This window comes from Zea mays, chromosome 8 (assembly GCF_902167145.1).
Source record: "Zea mays cultivar B73 chromosome 8, Zm-B73-REFERENCE-NAM-5.0, whole genome shotgun sequence".
NCBI classification, from domain to species: domain Eukaryota; kingdom Viridiplantae; phylum Streptophyta; class Magnoliopsida; order Poales; family Poaceae; genus Zea; species Zea mays.
The window spans coordinates 136,967,796-136,988,628 of NC_050103.1; the positions used below are offsets into that span (position 1 = coordinate 136,967,796).

The window sequence follows — 20,833 nt, forward strand, 5'->3', positions numbered from 1 at the left end:
TGATACAAAAAAGAAAGCAGATGAGCATTGAATAGATGTTATCTGTCTCTTTTCATTATGTTTCATGTATTGTTTAGTAAATAGTCTTGGGTCTTTGGACCCAACTTAACTAGATATATAGATAACTGCATCTCACTTAAATAGAAGAACAATGTTCAGTATGCAAATCTCGTTTATAAGGAGGTCCTTAACCCTGCACGTTCTGAGGTGTGGACGGACATCACGACTCCAGGTTAGTTTTTTACTACTGCTAATTAAGATGCTAAAATTATAATGCTGCTTATGATATACACTAGAGATGCTCATTTCGGTAGGATATCTCTCATTTTTGTAATAATGGAGGGACATCACGACTCCAGGTTAGTTTTTTACTACTGCTAATTAATATGCTAAAATTGTAATGCTGCTTATGATATACACTAGAGATGCTTAATTCGATAGGATATCTCTCATTTTTGTAATAATGCTAGATTTATTTTTGTAATATCTGTGCCCGTCCCACCGCAAGGGGGTAAGCCAACTTCCATCTTTTTTAGGGTTATCATGTTGATATCGCAGCTGTTAGTACTTGTTGGATTAGGTGTTAGTTTTGACCATAGCCAAGCTTTTGATTCATCATAATGTGATCCCATAACCAATTTCTATTCCTATGTGTACAGCAACCTCGTGGCCACTGGTGGGATATGTGGTTGTCCCAATTGCAGACAATTTTGTTGAACCTGTAATATCAATGAGGTTGAAGATATCAGAAGCAAAGGCAATTTTTAATCAGGTATCTTGCTATCCCTGTTGCTACTGGTTGATTGCTTCATTTAATTTGATGATATTTTTCTTTTGAGAAGAGTAGTCTATGGTTAAATAAAGTTTTGGAATCCTAATTTATGTCTGCTTCCTTTAACCTGGTTCTGCCTATCTTGTACCATCGCGCTTCTTGTTTATGAATAGAGTATATTGACTTTACACAGTGTAAAGTTCCTTTTAGGGCTGACCAACCACAATTTGAGGTACTAATCAAGAAAAATGGCTAGAGTTAAATAATATGTATTCAATGTCAAACTTGTTCCAAAATAGTGCTGATGTGAGATGATATGTCTTTTATAGATCACTTTTGGTTTGTTTCTGATGGTGAATTTGTTTGTAACTTTATAAGTAAATGCATGATGCCATTGTCACTAGCAATGCGTCACCTTTCTAATTTTTATGTCATGTTAATTGTTTTCTTGCTCTTTCCCTTTTTTAGGCTGAAGATAAAATGCGTCTGCTGCTTGCAAAGAATGCAAAGCGGCTGAAGTACTTGGATCTGAAAGGTGCAGAAGCTCAGAAGATAGACCCGATCCGGAATATGGTCAGGAAGCTGTCAACAAAATTAAGAATATATGTAAGAGTAATTACCAAGGTCTCCAAAAAGATAAACAGAGAAAGGGACGAAGAATTGTGGCCACAAATTAATGCCTTAATCTAAGGGTATGCTCTATCCGTTCAGCCTGAAGTGTTTTGTTAGGTGTTCCATTTTCGTTATCTGTCTGCTTCCTTTTAAACTGGTTATATGCGCGTGTATCTAATATGTATAAGCATTGTTGCTACTGGTCCTTATCGAGAAGCGCATAAGGAGACAACTTCATGGGTATGTTCAGATAGTTTATCTTTTGTTGCTTATTGTCTGTGTAAATACACAATGGGCATGGTGGCTCCTTCTCCCGAGCGGGGCCTCAACTACCTTCGACAATGGTGGCTCCATGATCTCTGCAAGAGAGTCTTGAGAAATCTAGGCGACCTGCAGGTCAGTCACACATAGAGAGAGGTCGTTGTTTTTCCTTGACCTCCGCTGAGATATGATTTTTCTATTTAACCATTACTAATTATCAGGCATAGCATCGGCCGGAGCGAGGGTGAGCAGGAGACCCTATCTACAGAGCGACGCGTCGTCCAGAGCGAGTGTGAGCAGTGGAGAAGAACATACGATGGCCATATCGCACATCAGCACGGTGAGTCTTTGTTCCACTCCGTCTACTGGTTTGACCTTGTTTTTGTGCATGCCATTTAGTTCAACGTATTAGGTCTACCATTATCTGATGAATGTGTTATTGCTTGTTTCCGAGATTTTTTTTTCAAATTCATGTGTCGAGATTTACAATGTTTAGTCGTTGAGTTCCTTATTATTCATGCTGGCAAGCATCCCAATGCCCGTGTATCAGTTTATAGTGCACTGATGCTCGGAAGTTTATCAACCTGTATTAGTTAGTGCACTAATGATTGTGTATCAGTTTAGGGCATCAGTCTGCTGTTAGCACACTAGCAGGATTCAATGGGTTTTATCAGTTGCAAATCGTATATCCAACATTGTATATAGATCTACAGTCCGCGCTCTCGCTTCCACGTGATCTGTAGCGACGTACGCTGTGCTTGCATTGCGTCTACAGGACGTGCTTGCTGCTCGCCTCCACATCGTCTTCTGTAGCAGCGGATGTTCGTTCTGGCGTGGTCTGTGCTTGTAGTAGCCGATCTCTATCAGCGCTTCTGCACGTACATCAGATTAAGCCATGAACGAGGAACATTGTACCTGAGCGAGCATGGCATGAATATAAAGGCTTTCAAATGTGAGCTTTCCGTGGATATTTCTGCATTGATATACAAAGCGCCTACCATCTCTGAGAAGAGTCACCACAGTTGGTTTGGCACTTCTTTTCATCATACTCTCCACGGTAATCACAGATCCCACAGGTTCCAGAAGCTTTGTAGCCAGGCCAGTACCTTCCAATACCTTGTCCATTTATCCAGATTTGACCTTTACCCATGCTACTCATATCCAAAGCTAATGGCTCATCGGCATCAGGTGCATTGAAGAAAGCCTGCACAAGATACAAATTACCAAGTCAATCATGTACAAAACATTATTGTGTTCAAGAGCAGAAAACATTAAAAACATTTATTTGATGGGTTCCACGCATTCAATACAACTAAATCTTGTGATTGAATACGTTTATTTGAGAAGCTTTGTCCTTATTTTACATTTGTTTGCTGTACAATACTTAAGTAATTGCTTTATATTAAATTGTTTGTTGTCAACTAAAATGTGTGTGTATACATACACGTATATGGATTTGTACACATAGTTCTATATAAAATCTGCCATACCTTAATTTTTGTGCGTTCTCCACCACATGCTCATTGGAATATATTCCTTCTATCTCGATCGTGCCATTGGATCAGTATATTTAGATATATTTTATTTGCAATATTTGTAGGATTGTTTCACCTTGATGGATTCTTCAGACGAGACAAATGAAGTACCCGTTGATGATAGCCAATTGGACAAGCATTCAACAGTTGATAATGAATCACCTCTCGATGGAAAAATAGATGAGCATACCAGACTTCCTATACATCCTATTGAAGAAGATATATTTGGAACACAGATAAATTATCTAGCGCCAATAGATGAATGCAAATTTGCATTGCAACATAATAAACCAAAAAAGGACATGGCGACTGTAATTGTTCAAGAAGGTATTACAATCATGTATTAGTTACCTCTACTATTACTGTTGGGGACTTGTTCTCAAATGCTATGAATTAAGAACAAGGCAACATAAATGTTAAATATCAATGCCCTTCGTCCGCCGAAGCATTATCTCCACAAGGATTTAATGAACTTCGGACGAAGGCCACGTAAGGATAATACAAAGTAAAGTAAAACATGGAACATTAAAGATAAATACATTGAAAATAAATGACATCATTCACATATCTTATTATATGAATTTAAGATATTTGAATACAACGTTTAGGTACATTTATACCTTTGCCTTGACAAACAGTAATTCCCGAGTGATGCGTTAGCAATTACCGGAATGCGTGAACAGTAAAGGAATACTATTCACTATTTATAGGCACAGGACACAGCCCGTGAGGAATTACAATTATGCCCCTCATAAAAGTTTACAACATTGACTCAGACCCTTATGGACTAAAAGGTCATTCTATCTCTAAGTCGGTTCGATCCCTCATCTTCGGACATGCTGTAATACCGAAGCTTCATGAATGATACTTTCGTCATTACGTTCAAGCAGCTTCAGCCGAGGCTGTTTCCTTTCCGCAGGACCTTCGGCGACGAAGCATGGTCCCAACAGTAGCCCCTTCGCGGTGCTAGATCGTTTTTCGTAACGAGCTTGATCCGTGAAAAAAGTCTCTTAGGCTTCAGGAAGCTGAAGGTCCGAAAAACACCTTCCCTGAGCTCGTTGTCGAGAAACGATACAGTTTTCGAGCGCATAGCGGTCCCACCATGCAGGTTCACTATTTTGGTTTTTGCGGCCCACCGTGCAGCGGGTGCGAGCAACTGTTTGCCTGGTGTAAAAATCCTGACGATTCACCTTCTTACCTGCAGCACTATATAAACAGACGGGTAGGTGTAAAGTTACCACAACATTCATTGCTATTGCACTGTTTTGCTGCCAAAAATTTTAACCATAGCCGAAGCTTGACTTTCGCATTCAAACGAAGCTCCAGTTTAGTTTCTGCTTCGTCAGAAGAAGAGCTTTGGAAGAAAAGTTGTTAATTTCCAAGCAATTTTCAAGAAATTCAAAATCAAATGGCCAGAGTGCGTTCTACTGCTAGGGCTGAGCGCGAAGGAGACGAAGCCGAAGCTGTGGAAACTATTTCCATCTCGGAAGCAATGAGGCGATCTGGGTTGGTGACATCGGAAGACACCCCTGCTGCCGAAGCAGAACAAGCAGATATTGAAGAGACTGATTCTGAAGGTGATCACAGTATCACAGTACCAAGCAAGCCTAGCCACCTGGACTTCGGAAAGTCAACCATCTCTAAGGCCGATTTTCCTAAGATGGTGAAGTCGGGCTACTTTAGCGAAGATGAGAAAAAGTTGATTCGCTTTGGTGGAGAAGAGACTACCCCGAAGCCACAGAAAGATGAAATAGTGATTTTCAAGAGTTTCCTCAAAGCTGGTTTGAGATTTCCTTTGAATAGGATGATTGCTGATGTGCTAAAGAAGTTTGGGATCTATCTTCATCAACTAACTCCTAACGCTATTGTTAGGCTTAGTGTTTATATTTGGGCTCTCCGAAGCCAGGGGGTGGAACCATTTTCCGAAGGTTTCTGCCGAGTGCACGAGCTACATTACCAAACCAAGGCCAGAAAGGATGGGTTACATGAAAATTTTGGTTGTTACAATTTTGCCTATCGGAAAACTACAAAATTTCCTGTGATCAGCTACCGAAGCAAGTGGCCGGCAGGCTGGAAATCGGAATGGTTCTACGTCAAAGTTGATGATGACAAGGAGAAGCTGGTACAGAGTCCGCTTGAACTGATCTTCGGAGAAACCAGACCCTGATGCAGTATGACACCAGAAGGTCCAACACAAATCGCGTTGGCTGAATTCAGGATTATTGCAGAGCACATTGGCACTAGAGATTTGGTGCAGGAATTTCTGGCATTCAAAATATTTCCAACTATGAAGGAATGGGCTATGCCGAAGCTCGAAAGAGAGAAGAAGGATGGGGAGCTTGTCCGCCTGCCCTACCACTATAAGTTCAAGAAATATTTTAAAGCACCCTGCCAAGAATGGCTCGAAACAATCGAAGTGATGAGTATTGAAATTCTTGGGAATTATTCTAAAAAAGAGGATCAATTGATGACAGCAGCCTTCGGCACCCGGCCGAAACGAAGGCTAAACAGAGTGCTTGATGTTATAGGCTTTGAATACCCTGACTACGAGCGGCTAGACAAGGGTGCCGAAGGGCAGAAAAGGAAAAGAGTAGCTAGCACTTTAATTAAAGACGACGAAGATCAACCAAAAAAGAAGAAAGAAAAGTTTGAACCGAAGGTAGTTGCTCCAAGAAAAAGAAAAGCTGCATCTCCAAAGCCTGCATCTCCAAAGCATACATCTCCAGAACCTGCAACTCCAGAACCAGAGAGATTGGTCCGAGATGAGAAAGTTCCTGCGACACCTTCTGCTGCCGAAGTAGAAGAAATTCTGAAGGTAATGACTGAATCTTTGCCTGTCAAGCTAAGTCCGCTGGCACCGGAACTGACGAAGTTTTTTCAGAAGGACAAAGAAGCTTCGGCAGCAGAAAGTCCTGCAAAGCCGAAAAAACGCAGAATTATCCAAGTGACAGATGTGATTCATCAGACGCCGCCACCGATATCGGCGTCAAAAATTGTTGTTGTCGAGACCGCCGAAGCCAAAGCCGCCGCAACCGAAGCTACCGGGGCTGAAATCACTGAAATTGCACCTGCCGGAGCCGAAGCTACCGGAGCCGAAGCCGAGGCCACCAAAGATTCAAACCTGGAAACCACACTAGAAGTTATTGACAATATTCTTCTGAAAATGGCTGAAGAAGAAGCTGCTGTGGCTGCGGTGAACACGGCAACTAAAAAGGGGAAAGAGCAGATTGATGAAATTTCAGAGGAAGAAGATTTTAACTTTCAAGATTTGCTTGGACAAGAGTTAACAGATGCCGAAAAAGAAGAGTTGAAAAAATATGCCATATCTTGTGGATATAAATCAGGGGCTATGCTATTTGGTGGGGTTAACGAAGGGAAGCTAAGATGCCTTCGTAATCGCACCGAGGCCAAAATTGTTAGAACCCTCTCCAAAAGCGTTGGCCTGTCGAAGATAGAAGCAAACCTCTGCAGGTACCAGCGACATCATGTCGCCGGCAGCTTGCTCTATGCGAATTTTAAGGTAAAAATATTATTATTATTTTATTATTATTATTATTATTTATGTCTTTTTCTGACGAAAGTTGCTTTGGCAGAGTATATTATTAAGTAAAGTGCTAAAAATGCAACAAGATCTTGAAGAGGAGAAGAACAAAGCTATCATCAAAGATTTAGAAGAAAAAGTTGAAAATTACGAAGCTGTTCTGAAGAAGAAGGACTTCGCCATTCAAGATCTTGAAATTATGGCTAAAGAACACGAAGGTGCTTTAGAGAAGAAATACTTTATTATTCAGTCTATGGAAGGCTCCTTGGCTGAGGTTCAAGCCGAAAATGACAGTTTAAAGAATGAACTACTCAAAAAGTCAGAAAAATATGAGCAAGAAAAGGAGAAGCTTGAAGCAAGTCTCAAGACTGAGGTCGAGAAAAATTCAAATTTGCAAAAATCATTGAAGGATCTCCAAAAGAAATGCCTAAATTTCGGCAGCCGATGCGTGCAGCGGCTGAAGGACGTATTTCACTCTATCGGAGCCAGTTCTGAAAATTTTCACCTTCAGCCGAAAACCTGCCCATCACCTTGGAACATATTGAAGGCGAGGTTGATGCTCTTGACGAAGTTATTGGTGGGCATGCCGATTTCTGCGCCCTGGTAGCTTCTCGAGGCACAGCTACCGCTTTTCTGAAGGCTGGCTGTACGCACGGAAAAATTGTGAATAGACCAAACTTCAGCTTGTCAGCAGCAGACTTGATTGATATCCCGAGCCTAGCCCGAAGCATCGGAAATAGATTTATGACCCAGATTTGGGTAAATGGCGGGCGAAGGATGGCTGGTGACGAAGCTCGAAGTCACCTTAAGCCAGTAAGAAACTTATATTTGTTACTTTTTCCTTCTCCTTGAAATTTGCACTTTTCTTATTCTGCTCTTTAATATGTGCAGGATGACGAAGCTGAAGTATGACAACCTGAAGCTTGATGGTTGCTATAATAGACTTACCTACAAAAAATTCTGAAGGGATCTTTGTAATATAATTATGAAAAAAACTTATGTAAATTTGTACATACCTTGTAATATATTTTGTCTCCTTTATCCGTGTACAATCTGCTTTGCTGTGGACGAAACTTCTCTTTTTGAGCCGAAGGAGAAAAACACCTTCCCTTCTTTTCGTACACAACGAAGCATGAAATTTTTTTTCTTTCTTCGAAATTTTTCCTCATTGCCGAAGCATCTATCTTTTTTGTGTGATATGATGATGATTCTATATATGTCTAAATGAATGTTTATGAATGCAAATGACATGATGTAATGTATCCTGCAAATGAATACCGAAACATATATTCAAAAACCATAATCATAGCCTTTCATCCCCTTGGGAATGATTCAAATCTTTTGGCCGTTTACTTTTCGGCTTCATCGTTTACTTTTCGGTGTATCAGCGTTGACTTTTCGCTGTAAGCCTCCCTAAGGAGCTTCTTCGCCTTTTACTTTCGGCGGAATCAGCGTTTATTTTTCGCTGTAAGCTCTGCATTCCCTTAGGAACGACTTTTGAGCTTCTCCCTGTTTTCTTTTCTTTTTCTTTTGCATTTACATTTACATTTTTGGGGGATATCACTCTTATAGAATTAAAATAAGGAAAATTACATGTTGTGGCCCCATTAAAAACCTTTCTCCCCCTTTGGAAAGGAAAAGGGTGCCACAAAAAAGAATAGAAAAAGAAAATTACATCAAGCTAAACATAATATCGCCGAAGCTCATCCACATTCCATGATCTAGGAATGTCATTGCCGTCCATATCCTTCAATCTATAGGAACCGGGTCTTGACGAAGATGCTACCAAAAAAGGTCCTTCCCACTTCAGCTGTAATTTGCCTACTGTCTCAGGGTTGGCTATTCTTCGAAGCACCAAGTGTCCTGGCTCAATGTTCTTCAGCCTAACCTTTCTATCACGCCATTTTATTGTTTCAGCTTGATATTTGTTGATGTTTTCCACAGCTTGAAGTCTGATCCCTTCTATAGCATCTTTTTCCACAGAGTGATCAACTGCATCTTCGCCTTCTGCCGAAGCTACTGTTCTTATTGATCCTGCTTTGGCTTCTTTCGGGGTTATTGCTTCGTCACCAAACAATAGTTTGAATGGCGTAAAACCTGTTGATCTTGACACTGTTGTGTTATGGCTCCACACCACTTTGATTAATTCTTCTGGCCACTTGCCCCTGGGCTGATTGAAGATTAGCTTCATTATCCCTGTCATTATGATCCCATTAGCCCTTTCAACAAGTCCGTTTGACTCCGGATGTCGAACTGATGCAAAATGGATCTTCGTGCCAATTTGATCGCAAAATTCTCTGAAAGCTTCAGAATCAAACTGTGTCCCATTATCCACAGTAATAGCCTTCGGCACTCCGAAGCGACAAACAATATTTTGCCAGAAAAACTTTTGAATAGTAACCGAAGTTATTGTGGCTAAAGGCTTTGCCTCAATCCACTTAGAAAAATATTCCACTGCCACTACAACATATCTTAAGTTCCCCTGTGCTGGTGGTAATGGACCTAGCAAATCAAGGCCCCACCTTTGCAACGGCCAAGTGGGTTGTATTAATTAAGTTAAAGACGAAGATTTTTTTGATCTCTTGCACATTTCTGACAACCTTCGCACTTTTGAACTAAATCCGCTGCATCCGAAGCTGCCTTTGGCCAATAAAATCCTTGACGAAAAACTTTTCCGAGCAAAGGCCTAGATCCAATGTGAGATCCACACAGGCCTGTGTGTATTTCTTTCATCAATTCTATGCCTTCGGCTCTGGATAAACACTTGAGTAACGGGGAACATACCCCCCGCTTGTATAATTCCCCTTCTATTATGACATATGGTCGAGCTCTTGCTTCTATCCTCCTGTTATAAGCTTCGTCATCTGAAAGAAAATTACCCTGAAGGAAAGAGATGATCTCAGTTCTCCAATCTTCACTATAAACAGGGGATATGTTGAGGACTGCTCTTTCAAGAAGCTCGATCGAAGGTGCTTTTATTGTTTCGAAAAATACTTCCGAAGGTAAGGGCAGCCCCTGTGCTGCTGACTTGGCTAATAGATCAGCATATTCATTTTCTCCACGAGGAATATTTTTAACAGAGAATCCTTCGAAGGAAGCCTCAATCCTTCGGACTGTATCTAAATATTTTTCAAGCTTCGGATCTCTTGCTTTGTAGCTTTTGTCAATATGACCAGAAATAACTTGGGAATCAGTTTTAAGAATGACCCTTCTGATTCTCATTGCCTTTAACTTACGAAGACCCAAGAGCAGAGCTTCGTACTTAGCAATATTGTTTGTGCAACTGAAATCAAGTCTTGTCACATAACAAGTTTTAACTTTGGAAGGTGAAACCAACACAGCAGCTGCTCCTGCTCCGAAGGTTCCCCAAGACCCATCGTAAAACACTGTCCATACTTCGGCATCTTTATTCGTTTCTTCCTCTTGAGCCCCTGGCGTCCAGTCAGCAATGAAGTCTGCCAACGCTTGGGATTGAATCGAAGACCTATGCACATAATCAATACAAAATTCATTGAGCTCTGTAGCCCATTTTCCAATCCTTCCAGTAGCTTCTCGATTTCTCATGATGTCCTTCAATGGTTGTGAAGAAGGAACAATTATATTGTAAGCTTGAAAATAATGCCGAAGCTTCCTGGAGGCCATCAAAACAGCATACAGTACCTTCTCCAATTCCGTATAATTTTTCTTTGATAGACTAAGAACTTCCGATACGAAGTATATTGGGGCTTGCTTTTTGACTTGGCCTTCAAGCTTCTCCTGGACGAGTGCTGCACTTACCGCTGAGTGCGAAGCTGCCACATATAATAACAGAGGAGCCCCTGGCGTTGGTGGAGTTAGTGTTGTTAGGTCTATCAAATATTGCTTCAACTCTTCGAAGGCTTTCTGCTGAACTGGTCCCCATTGAAAAACTTCAGCTGATTTCAGTACTTCGAAAAATGGTAAGTTTCTCTCTGCTGATCTAGATATAAATCTGTTGAGAGATGCCAGTCTTCCTGTCAATCTTTGAGCCCCCTTCTTTGTACTTGGTGGCTCCATTTGAAGGATAGCTTCGATTTTGTTTGGATTAGCTTCAATCCCTTTTGTTGATACTGGACAGCCAAGAAATTTCCCTTTCTTCACTCCGAAGACACATTTTTCTGGGTTCAACTTTAAACCAGCCTATCTAAAATTAGCGAAGGTCTCCTGCAGATCAGCAATGTGATTATCTTGCTTCGTGCTTTTTACAATGATATCATCAACATAAGTTAGCACATTTCTGCCTATCTGGGAATGAAGAACCTTCGTTGTCATTCTGCTGAAGCTTCCTCCAGCATTCTTAAGCCCCTCAGGCATCTGAAGGTAACAATATGTTCCACTAGGGGTTATGAAGCTGGTTTTCGGTTCATCCTCCTTCTTCATCCAAATTTGGTGATAGCCTGAATAACAATCCAGCAGACTCATAAGCTCTGATGAAGCTGCTGCATCAACTAGGGAATCTATCCTTGGCAATGGAAACTCGTCCTTCGGACAGGCCTTATTGAGATCAGTAAAATCGATACACATTCTCCATTTACCATTGGCCTTCTTTACCATAACAGTGTTAGCCAACCATTCTGGGTATTTTACCTCTCTGATAACTCTGGCACTGAGGAGTCTTTTCACTTCATTCCGAGCACCTTCGGCCTTGTCATCAGACATCTTCCGAAGCCTCTGCTTTCTGGGTCTGAAGGATGGATCAACATTGAGTGAGTGTTCAATAACATCCCTGTTGACTCCGCAAAGATCATTAGCTGACCAAGCAAAAACATCTTTGTTGTTGAACAAAAACCTTATCAAGGTTTTTTCCTGCTCTTCGGACAGTTGAGATCCCAAGAGCACCTTCTGCTCTGCTATATCCTCACACAAGAGCATGGGCTTCGGCTGATCAGCCGAAGCAGCTTTTTCCCTTCTGAACTTGTATTGCTCACAAGCTTCAGCTCCATCTATATTATGGATTGCTTTTGAATCTGTCCAATTTCCTTCGGCCCTTCTGGCAGCTTCCTGACTTCCATGAATAGCAATGGGCCCTTGGTCCGAAGGTATCTTCATGCAAAGATAAGCTGGATGAAGAATTGCTTCGAAGGCATTGAGAGTACCACGACCAATGATTGCATTGTAAGGGTATTCCATGTCAACAATATCAAATACAATTTGTTCAGTCCTTGTGTTGTTAATGAATCCGAAGGTTACTGGCATTGTGATTTTTCCAAGTGCTACGATCTGTCTTCCTTCGAAGCCACAAAGGGGATGTGTGGCATCATGGATTTTGTCCTCGGGCTCTTGCATCTGTCTGAAGGCCTTAGCAAATATGATATCAGCTGCGCTGCTTGTATCAACCAAAACATTATGGACCAGGAATCCTTTGATCACACAAGAGATAACCATAGCATCGTTGTGTGGGTAATCCTTGAGTTGAAGATCCTCTTGAGAGAAGGTAATTGGAACGTGAGACCATCTTGACTTAATGAAGGGTCCTTGCACCCCGACATGCTGTACCCTTCTCTGTGCTTCCTTCTTCTGCTTCTTGTTGGCTGGCTCTGGGCATGAACCGCCTGTTATCGGGAGAACCAGCTTCGGAGCCGAAGCAGCTCTAGCTTGATTGTTGAACGAAGCCATCAGCTCAAAAAAGTGGAAGTGAGTTCACCGGAGGTGGGCGCCAATGTTGGGGACTTGTTCTCAAATGCTATGAATTAAGAACAAGGCAACATAAAATGTTAAATATCAATGTCCTTCGTCCGTCGAAGCATTATCTCCACAAGGATTTAATGAACTTCGGACGAAGGCCACGAACATAATATTACGAAGGTTTCACCTTCGTAATTAAATTTGTAAGGATAATACAAAGTAAAGTAAAACATGGAACATTAAAGATAAATACATTGAAAATAAATGACATCATTCACATATCTTATTATATGAATTTAAGATATTTGAATACAACATTTCGGTACATTTATACCTTTGCCTTGACAAACAGTAATTCCCGAGTGATGCGTTAGCAATTACCGGAATGCGTGAACAGTAAAGGAATACTGTTCACTATTTATAGGCACAGGACACAACCCGTGAGGAATTACAATTATGCCCCTCATAAAAGTTTACAACATTGACTCAGACCCTTATGGACTAAAAGGTCATTCTATCTCTAAGTCGGTTCGATCCCTCATCTTCGGACATGTTGTAATACCGAAGCTTCATGAATGATACTTTTGTCATTACGTTCAAGCAGCTTCAGCCGAGGCTGTTTCCTTTCCGCAGGACCTTCGGCGACGAAGCATGGTCCCAACAATTACTATTTGATCAGTTCGTAGTTTTAAATAAACTAATTAACTTTGATCATTCTATGTATGATTGGTTTCTAGATTATATGTGTAATCAAGGAGATATGGCCCTTATCGAAACAATTAAAAACATTCCTTATGCGACAATGGATGTTGAACTTGTATGCATTGGCTCTCAAGTAATTTCCAGGAAATTTATGGAATGTCTATTTCAACCAGATTCTTATTTGGGGGATGAGGTAATATATTTTTTGGTACGCGTGCACACACAAATTTATGTATTTTAACTAAATATAGTTTTTGTACATGTATTTGCAGATCATAAATTCTTACATATACTTATTGATAGCACAAGAATATATGAAGCAGCGTCCTGGTGGTACAGTCCACATAGAGATTACATTTGTCAGTGAATTTTTTAAACTAGATGCTGGTGATGATCGAAAGTTTGATGATATATACTGTGAAACTAGCGAAAGATCTCAAGTTGAGCGAAGGGTATTATTATATCTTCAACATGACATGGTAACAAAATAATTTACTATATATATATATATATATATATATATGAGTTTAGTTATAAAATCATCTTACGATACTTATGAAACTAATATATATAAGTATTTTGCAGGTGTTCATACCTATAAACATTCGTGAACTTCACTGGTATCTTGTTGTGCTTAACGCCAAAAGACGAGAGATACAAATACTCGATTCACTGGGTTCTTCATTGGGTCATAAAGATCTCGATTGTGTTGTGAGTAAATGAAACTCGTTACTAATTTTGTTTGTGGTTATGAGTAATTTGTTGATGTGATTTTCTAATTTTGTTTGTAGCTAAAGGGTTTGCAAAAGCAAATAGATGGTGTGTCGCAATACATGAAACTTAAAGACCATAATTGGCCAGACCTTCAAGTTGCCTATTGGCCTTGGAAACTTATAGAGTTTAAAGATGCCAAGCAGACAGATAGGTATATAATTGATATTTCTAAAACTTTTTCATTTAAATTGGAAACATATTTGATTTGATTTTTTAATGTAGTTCTTCATGTGGACTTTTCCTACTTAATTATATGGAGTACTGGACAGGAGTCGAACTATCAGACAATTTTACACAGGTATATCAAAAAAGCTATCATATACATATCTACAATGATATGATAAATAACACCATATATTTTCTTACTTTGCAGGCCGATATAAAACACTTTAGGCCAAAATTGGCTGCTATTTTATTGTCTTCGGATTTGAACAAGAGAAAAGGATGTCCGTTATATAAAAATAAGACAAATAAAAGTACAGAAGACAATGAGACTGACTCCAGTGGTGTTGAGATTTTAGAACCCTCCCCAAATCCTAACAAGAGGAAACGAAGCCCTCCGATTAGCCCCGAAGATGATCCTATATCATTATATTTTGAAGAAATATGTGCCAAAGAAAAGAATGATGTCATCCCTACTCCAACCTCTGTTAATGAGTGTGGCAAGGACTCTTTAATTAGTGGTCTTTCCACGAAGGATATGCCAGTAAAAAAAGAAGATATGATAGAGTTTCTATGCGATTATATCATGACAATTCAAGATGCCACAATTTTAGAGTAAGTTCCTCGTATTTTATTTATTTATATATATTTAATAATCACGTTATGTGTATTGCTCAGATATAATTGAATATTTGTTATATAACGTTGCTATACAGGGCTAAATGGGTCCGAAGCTTCAAACCATACCGGATAGATTTGACTGTCAAGACACTACAAGAATTGTTAAATGTGAATAAAGATATGCCTATAGATTGTTTTAACATGGCTGTTCGGATTCTTGCCCATAATGAACCAAATAGGTTGTCTCTCGCAAAACGAAGGATTACAAAACACTATATGGACCTGTGTTTCTGTGTAAGTTTGTTATTTAAAAATATTGTTATAACATGTATGATATTATCTTAGTTATTATATTATTATGTTTTCTCTAGGAAATGTGTGGTTTTGACGAAGAATCGAAGTCATATAAGGATCCTAGCGCGATAGAGTTGGCAGAAACATTAACAAATTGGCCTCAAATGAATTATTATATCACACTTTGCAAATTTGTAAGTCATAATTCCTTTGATATCTATATGGTTAAATAAATTATGCAAACATATAATTCTAATGTCTTATGGTTTGCAGGTTCTTATGCCATGGAGATACTCTACAGGCTATGTACTTTTCATCATTAATCATGCAAACAAATCTGTGTCTGTGTTTAATTTCACACCTATTCCAGAATGGTGCAAAGATATACCACTAAATTTTTTTTGGGAAGTTATGCTTCTTATTTCGAAGAAATATAAGGCTGCATACGGTGTCAAACGTATTGGATGGTCACATGACATTTATATGTGGCGACATTCAATTCGACCTGATGCTCCAATCGACTTAAAAGGGTAATTACTTAAAATTATTATGTCATATATATATATGTTATGTTTATAATTTTATAATATAACAAGGTTGGTAACTTTTTCAGTGTTAATACTGGTCATTTTGCTCTGCACATTATGGAGTGGTGGGAAAGTGGGTTAAAAGCGCAATTTAGTATGGTGAGAATAATATCATATATGTAATTTGTAGTTAATGAATGATAATATTACTTATAACATTTTTTGCAGGATGGTGCGACTCTGCGTAGAAATTTACTTATTGATCTGTTGACATACGAGGGGAACACATATCGATTTAACATTCCTGTAGATATACGAGAGTACCTTGATCATATTATGGTCAAAGATTAGATGAAATAGATAATTATGCTTATGTTCATTTTATATTTATTGATTTTGAATTTTTGCCATTAAATCTTCTTGTTAAGTTTTATATAATACACTATTAGATGAGCGCCCGTGCATTGCAGTCCTGAGTTTCTCTTCATCACAATCTTAGGTTGCTCTTCGAGGTTCTGAATGTTCTAGATTGTAGGTTTTAGGCAACGTTCTCCAGTTTTCATCAGTCATAGGAAAATATATTTTGGTATCTAGCAAACTTGTGTTGTATAAATTCTTTCATGCGATTTCTGCGAGTTTTGGTATGGACTGACATAGCATTGTTTCGATAGGTAAACAGACTAAGTTTACATTTATACTCGCAAAATAGATGATGTTTAATCATAGATTTTGCCGTCACTATTGTACTCACGCCGCCCGTCGCTAGGGCCTTGGAGGGTCGCAATTTGTGTTCCATGGCATCGCACGGGCACGTTCCTACACAACCGTGCATTCTTGCCCAATTTTTCAAAGAAAAGAAAAAAATAAGAACAGGTATCCTACTGTCTCCATTCACTTATTATGATTTATGATGTTAGGAACAACTAGATAGTGTTGCCGGCAAAGCACCAATACTATCACCAAATATTATTGCCCAATTTACTATAAGAACACAGAATCTTATTCTTGTAATTTCCTAAATCCTAACGAATAGGAAAAGAGGGCCACCCAACTTACAAAGTCTTTTTTATTTGCATAGGATTATATGTAATTCTGAATGAAAATTTGTGTGGCACCGTTGAACAGCTAAAGCTAAGTAGGGAGTGCCTTGCCTGCTCCTTCTCTGTTACAAGCCTACAAGACTGATCAATTATACCATCCAGGTGGTTTAACTCTATTATGTGTTGTGTTCTTTTGTCAAGCCATCTAAACCTGTACCTGCTTCTGTTAAGTCTTCTGTATTTTTTAATTACTTTTATTTATTTCAATTCATGGCAGTTTGTTGCTGATAAAGTTGCATATGCACTCACTCAAGGTCTCAAGGTAATTGCTTGCATTGGTGAGACCCTTGAGCAGAGAGAGGCAGGAACAACAATGGATGTTGTTGCTGCACAAACAAAGGCTATTGCTGGTAACTTTTACAGTTTTACTTGCTGTTATATTCTGATCATCTTATGTTTTTAACTTATTCCTGCTTCTGTTCAGTATAGGGTTCAGGATGCATATGCTCTCTTAGTCCTTTCTTTTTACTTTATTAAATAATAAAAATCATGGTGGTGGGGTTGATGTATTTGTGTGTTTGTGTGTGAATTGGACACAGAAATAAATCTGAAGCTATTGTCATTTTAAAAAAGAACTACGCTATACATGATACATATATTTGTACCTGACACCATTTTTTTAACACTTCGATTTTTTTTAGCTTCATGTGCTCATTCTAGCTGCTGCTTTGAATTTTATTCCTTCACACAGAAATGAAGGACTTCACTCAAAGTGTCAGTTGGACAAGGTTTTTAGCCTATGACAAAGGATGGAGAGTGAGAACAGATTTTAAGCAATATCAAGTGTTGAAACAGAACCCATTCTGGTGGACACATCAGCAGCATGATGGGAAGCTTTGGAATCTAAATAACTACAGAACAGATGTCATCCAAGCACTTGGTGGTGTACAAGGCATCTTGGAGCATACTTTATTTAAAGGGACTTACTTCCCCACTTGGGAGGGTCTGTTTTGGGAGAAGGCATCAGGTTTCGAAGAGTCAATGAAATACAAGAAACTGATAAATGCACAGCGGTCTGGTCTCAATCAAATCCCCAATCGAAGATTTACCCTGTGGTGGTCACCAACCATCAATCGTGCAAATGTCTATGTTGGTTTCCAGGTCCAGCTAGATCTTACGGGCATATTCATGCATGGTAAAATCCCGACATTGAAGATTTCTCTGATCTAGATCTTCCGTGCACATCTGTGGCAGAAGATCCATGAAAGTGTTGTTATGGATCTTTGCCAAGTTTTAGACTAGGAGTTGGATGCACTTGAGATTGAGACTGTGCAGAAGGAGACAATACATCCCAGGAAGAGTTACAAGATGAACAGTTTCTGTGCTGATATCCTTCTCTTTGCTGCTCATAGATGGCAGATGTCCAAACCAAGCTTAGTTTCTGAATCGAAGGATGTATTTGATCAGAAAGCAAGTAACAAGTATTGGATTGATGTGCAACTGCGTTGGGGAGACTGTGATTCACATGACATAGAACGTTATACAAGAGCCAAGTTCATGGATTACACAACAGACAATATGTCCATATACCCATCGCCAACTGGTATGCTGCTGAATATCCATGAACTGCCAATTTCTTATCCTTTTTACTTGATTGGTTTGAATTGAGTATAGCTATTCATTGACCTCTGTTGCAGGTGTGATGATTGGAATCGATCTAGCGTATAATTTGCACTCTGCTTTTGGCAACTGGTTTCCTGGATCAAAGCCACTACTTCAGCAGGCAATGAACAAGATCATGAAGGTATATAATGATGCTAAAATCTCTATGACTTGATTACCACTCAACTGATGTCCAATTTGAATAATCTTCTTGATTTATCTTTTTCAGTCAAATCCTGCTCTGTATGTCCTGACTCCTGAGGGAGAGAATAAGGAAGGGTCTGCAGTTGTACTCTTCTGAACCCACTGAACCATACCTGTCTTCACAGAACTATGGAGAGATATTCAGCAATCAAATCATATGGTTCGTGGATGATACAAATGTGTATCGAGTCACTATTCACAAAACATTTGAGGGTAACTTGACCACCAAACCAATTAATGGTGCTATTTTCATTTTCAATCCAAGAACGGGTCAACTTTTTCTTAAGGTTTGTTCTTTTCGAATTTCTGCTCCAGTTTTCATGTGATTTTGTTTTTTTTTCTGTAAACCCATGCATGCAGACCCTACCCTATGAGCACCTTCGAAAACCATACCGAGAAATCCTCGAGACGAGATTGACAAAGTCACCACAGGCGCCTCACTGTCGATGAGAACATCGCCTACCACTGAAAGCACAAAGCCGTTGAATCCTACATGATGTGTTGATAAAAAAATTCCCCTACTGTCTGAGAAGATGTCAAACCATGTTTTGCAAGAGAAAAAAAAATAAGAGATAAGCCGATAAAAATAGACTCTACTTCAATGGACCTCATGTTCAACATTACTGCTTTCCTATTGTTAATGATTTTTAAGTTACTTTTACATGAAATAAGGAAGGTGACATAAGGAATCTTCCACCCGATGGAAAATTCGACTAGCGTGAATGTTTCTTATCATCTACTATCTCTTTCAAATAGAAAATAGTAATTGAAATGTGTTCAAGCACGAGTAGTATACAAGTATTGATGCACTGAAGGGTATGGTGCACTAGCTCTTAGGCATATCCCTTCAGAGGTATGGCATCTTTCTTGGACAAACTTTCTTGTACAACTTAAAGACATTGCAACATATTTTCTTTTATTGCAGGTGGAGGAGTGCTCTACTATGGCGAGCCTTTTTCACAACAGCAATGGTCATTTTTCTTTGTTAAAATATTCAGGGAAACTGTTGGAAATATATTGTGCAAGTTTTCTTACCGTTGATAAGGAACTAATTAATCTGAACATCCTGTCATACACTCATGCTCGGAAAACCTCTTTGTTCTTGTCAAAGTGGCAAGTGTGGTTTGTTTGGGAAAGGTGGCCTTATAATGTTTGATGTGACAGCAGATTATGTCACCTACCATTTGATTGATTTACCTCCAGTAATCACTTTAGGGGTTTTTGGAGGAATACTGGGGAGTTTGTACAACTTTTTCCTGGACAAGGTTCTCCGTCTCTACAACCTTATCAATGAGTATGTGCCAATGTTACATCAGTTTAAACTCTCCCAACTTGTGTGGTTTAAACTGAATACCATGCATGTTCTATTTTGTTGCAGTTTCAATAACCTATCAACGTCACCTTTACTGTTGTACTATATCAATTTTGAAAACCAATAAAGACCACGTCCTGTATCTACTGAATTATTTGAAGTCAAAATGCTCAAGTATTTGCAACATCTTGGCTAAAGTATTTTATTTACTTCCAGGAAAGGAAAAGCTTACAAACTACTACTCGCTGCAACAGTCACTGTTTGTACATCATGTTGTCTATTTGGCTTGCCATGGATTGATGCTTGCAAACCTTGTCCAACTGACACTAAAGAAGCTTGTCCATAAATAGGTCGTTCTGGTAATTTCAAGAAATTCCAATGCGCAACAGATGAATACAATGATTTGGCTAGCCTATTCTTCAACACAAATGATGACACTATTAGAAACCTCTACAATGCTGGCACTGATGATGAATTCCACATTTCGTCCATCCTTGTGTTCTTTATTGCATCCTATTTTTTGGGCATCTTCATCTATGGCCTTGCTTTACCATCTGGCCTTTTTGTGCCAGTTATTTTAACTGCTGCAGCTTACGGCCGTCTGGTAGGCATGTTGATTGGGTCACAGTCAACTTTAGATCATGGTTTTTTTGCAGTTCTCGGCTCTGCTGCTCTGTTACGTGGATCAATGAGGATGACTGTTTCAGTTTGTGTTATCATCCTATAACTGACTAATAATCTGCGTATGCTTCCTTTGGTAATGCTTGTCCTTCTCATATCAAAGGTGGCGGCAGATGCGTTCAATGCAAACGTCTATGATTTTCTTGTTAGATTGAAAGGGTTTCCACACCATGAAGGTACATTGAACCATACATGAGGCTATGGGTCGTAGTAACACACGGGTATTGTTTAATCACGAATTTTGTTGTCACCATTGTATTCACCCCGTTCGTCGTCAAGGTCCTGAGCTGTTGGAGGCTCATCAATTTGTGTGCCGTTGCAACGCATGGGCATATACCTAGTTGGAGCTTAAGGATGGTAATATGACACGTGGCAGCACACTGTTGAGCACCAAATTGAGTGGCCGGACGGTCCGCGCCGGTGGTCCAGACGGTCCGCCGTCTGCGCCAGTGGTCCGGACGGTACGTGCACGCGCAGAACCAGTTAGGGT

General features: G+C 39.5%; 1 protein-coding gene and 1 pseudogene across 1 annotated transcript; both read left to right on the forward strand.

Moving 5' to 3' along the window:
• The first annotated feature begins 17,282 nt into the window (after positions 1-17,282).
• LOC103637317 (pre-mRNA-processing-splicing factor 8A) lies at positions 17,283-18,618 on the forward strand. Its single transcript, XM_020542457.3, has 3 exons — positions 17,283-18,087; positions 18,182-18,288; positions 18,376-18,618. The coding sequence occupies exons 1-3, from the start codon at positions 17,853-17,855 to the stop codon at positions 18,445-18,447; spliced, it is 414 nt and encodes a 137-aa protein (XP_020398046.1). The 5' UTR covers positions 17,283-17,852; the 3' UTR covers positions 18,448-18,618.
• An 811-nt stretch (positions 18,619-19,429) lies between these two features.
• Positions 19,430-20,539, forward strand: LOC103637316 (putative chloride channel-like protein CLC-g; annotated as a pseudogene).
• Positions 20,540-20,833: the final 294 nt, after the last annotated feature.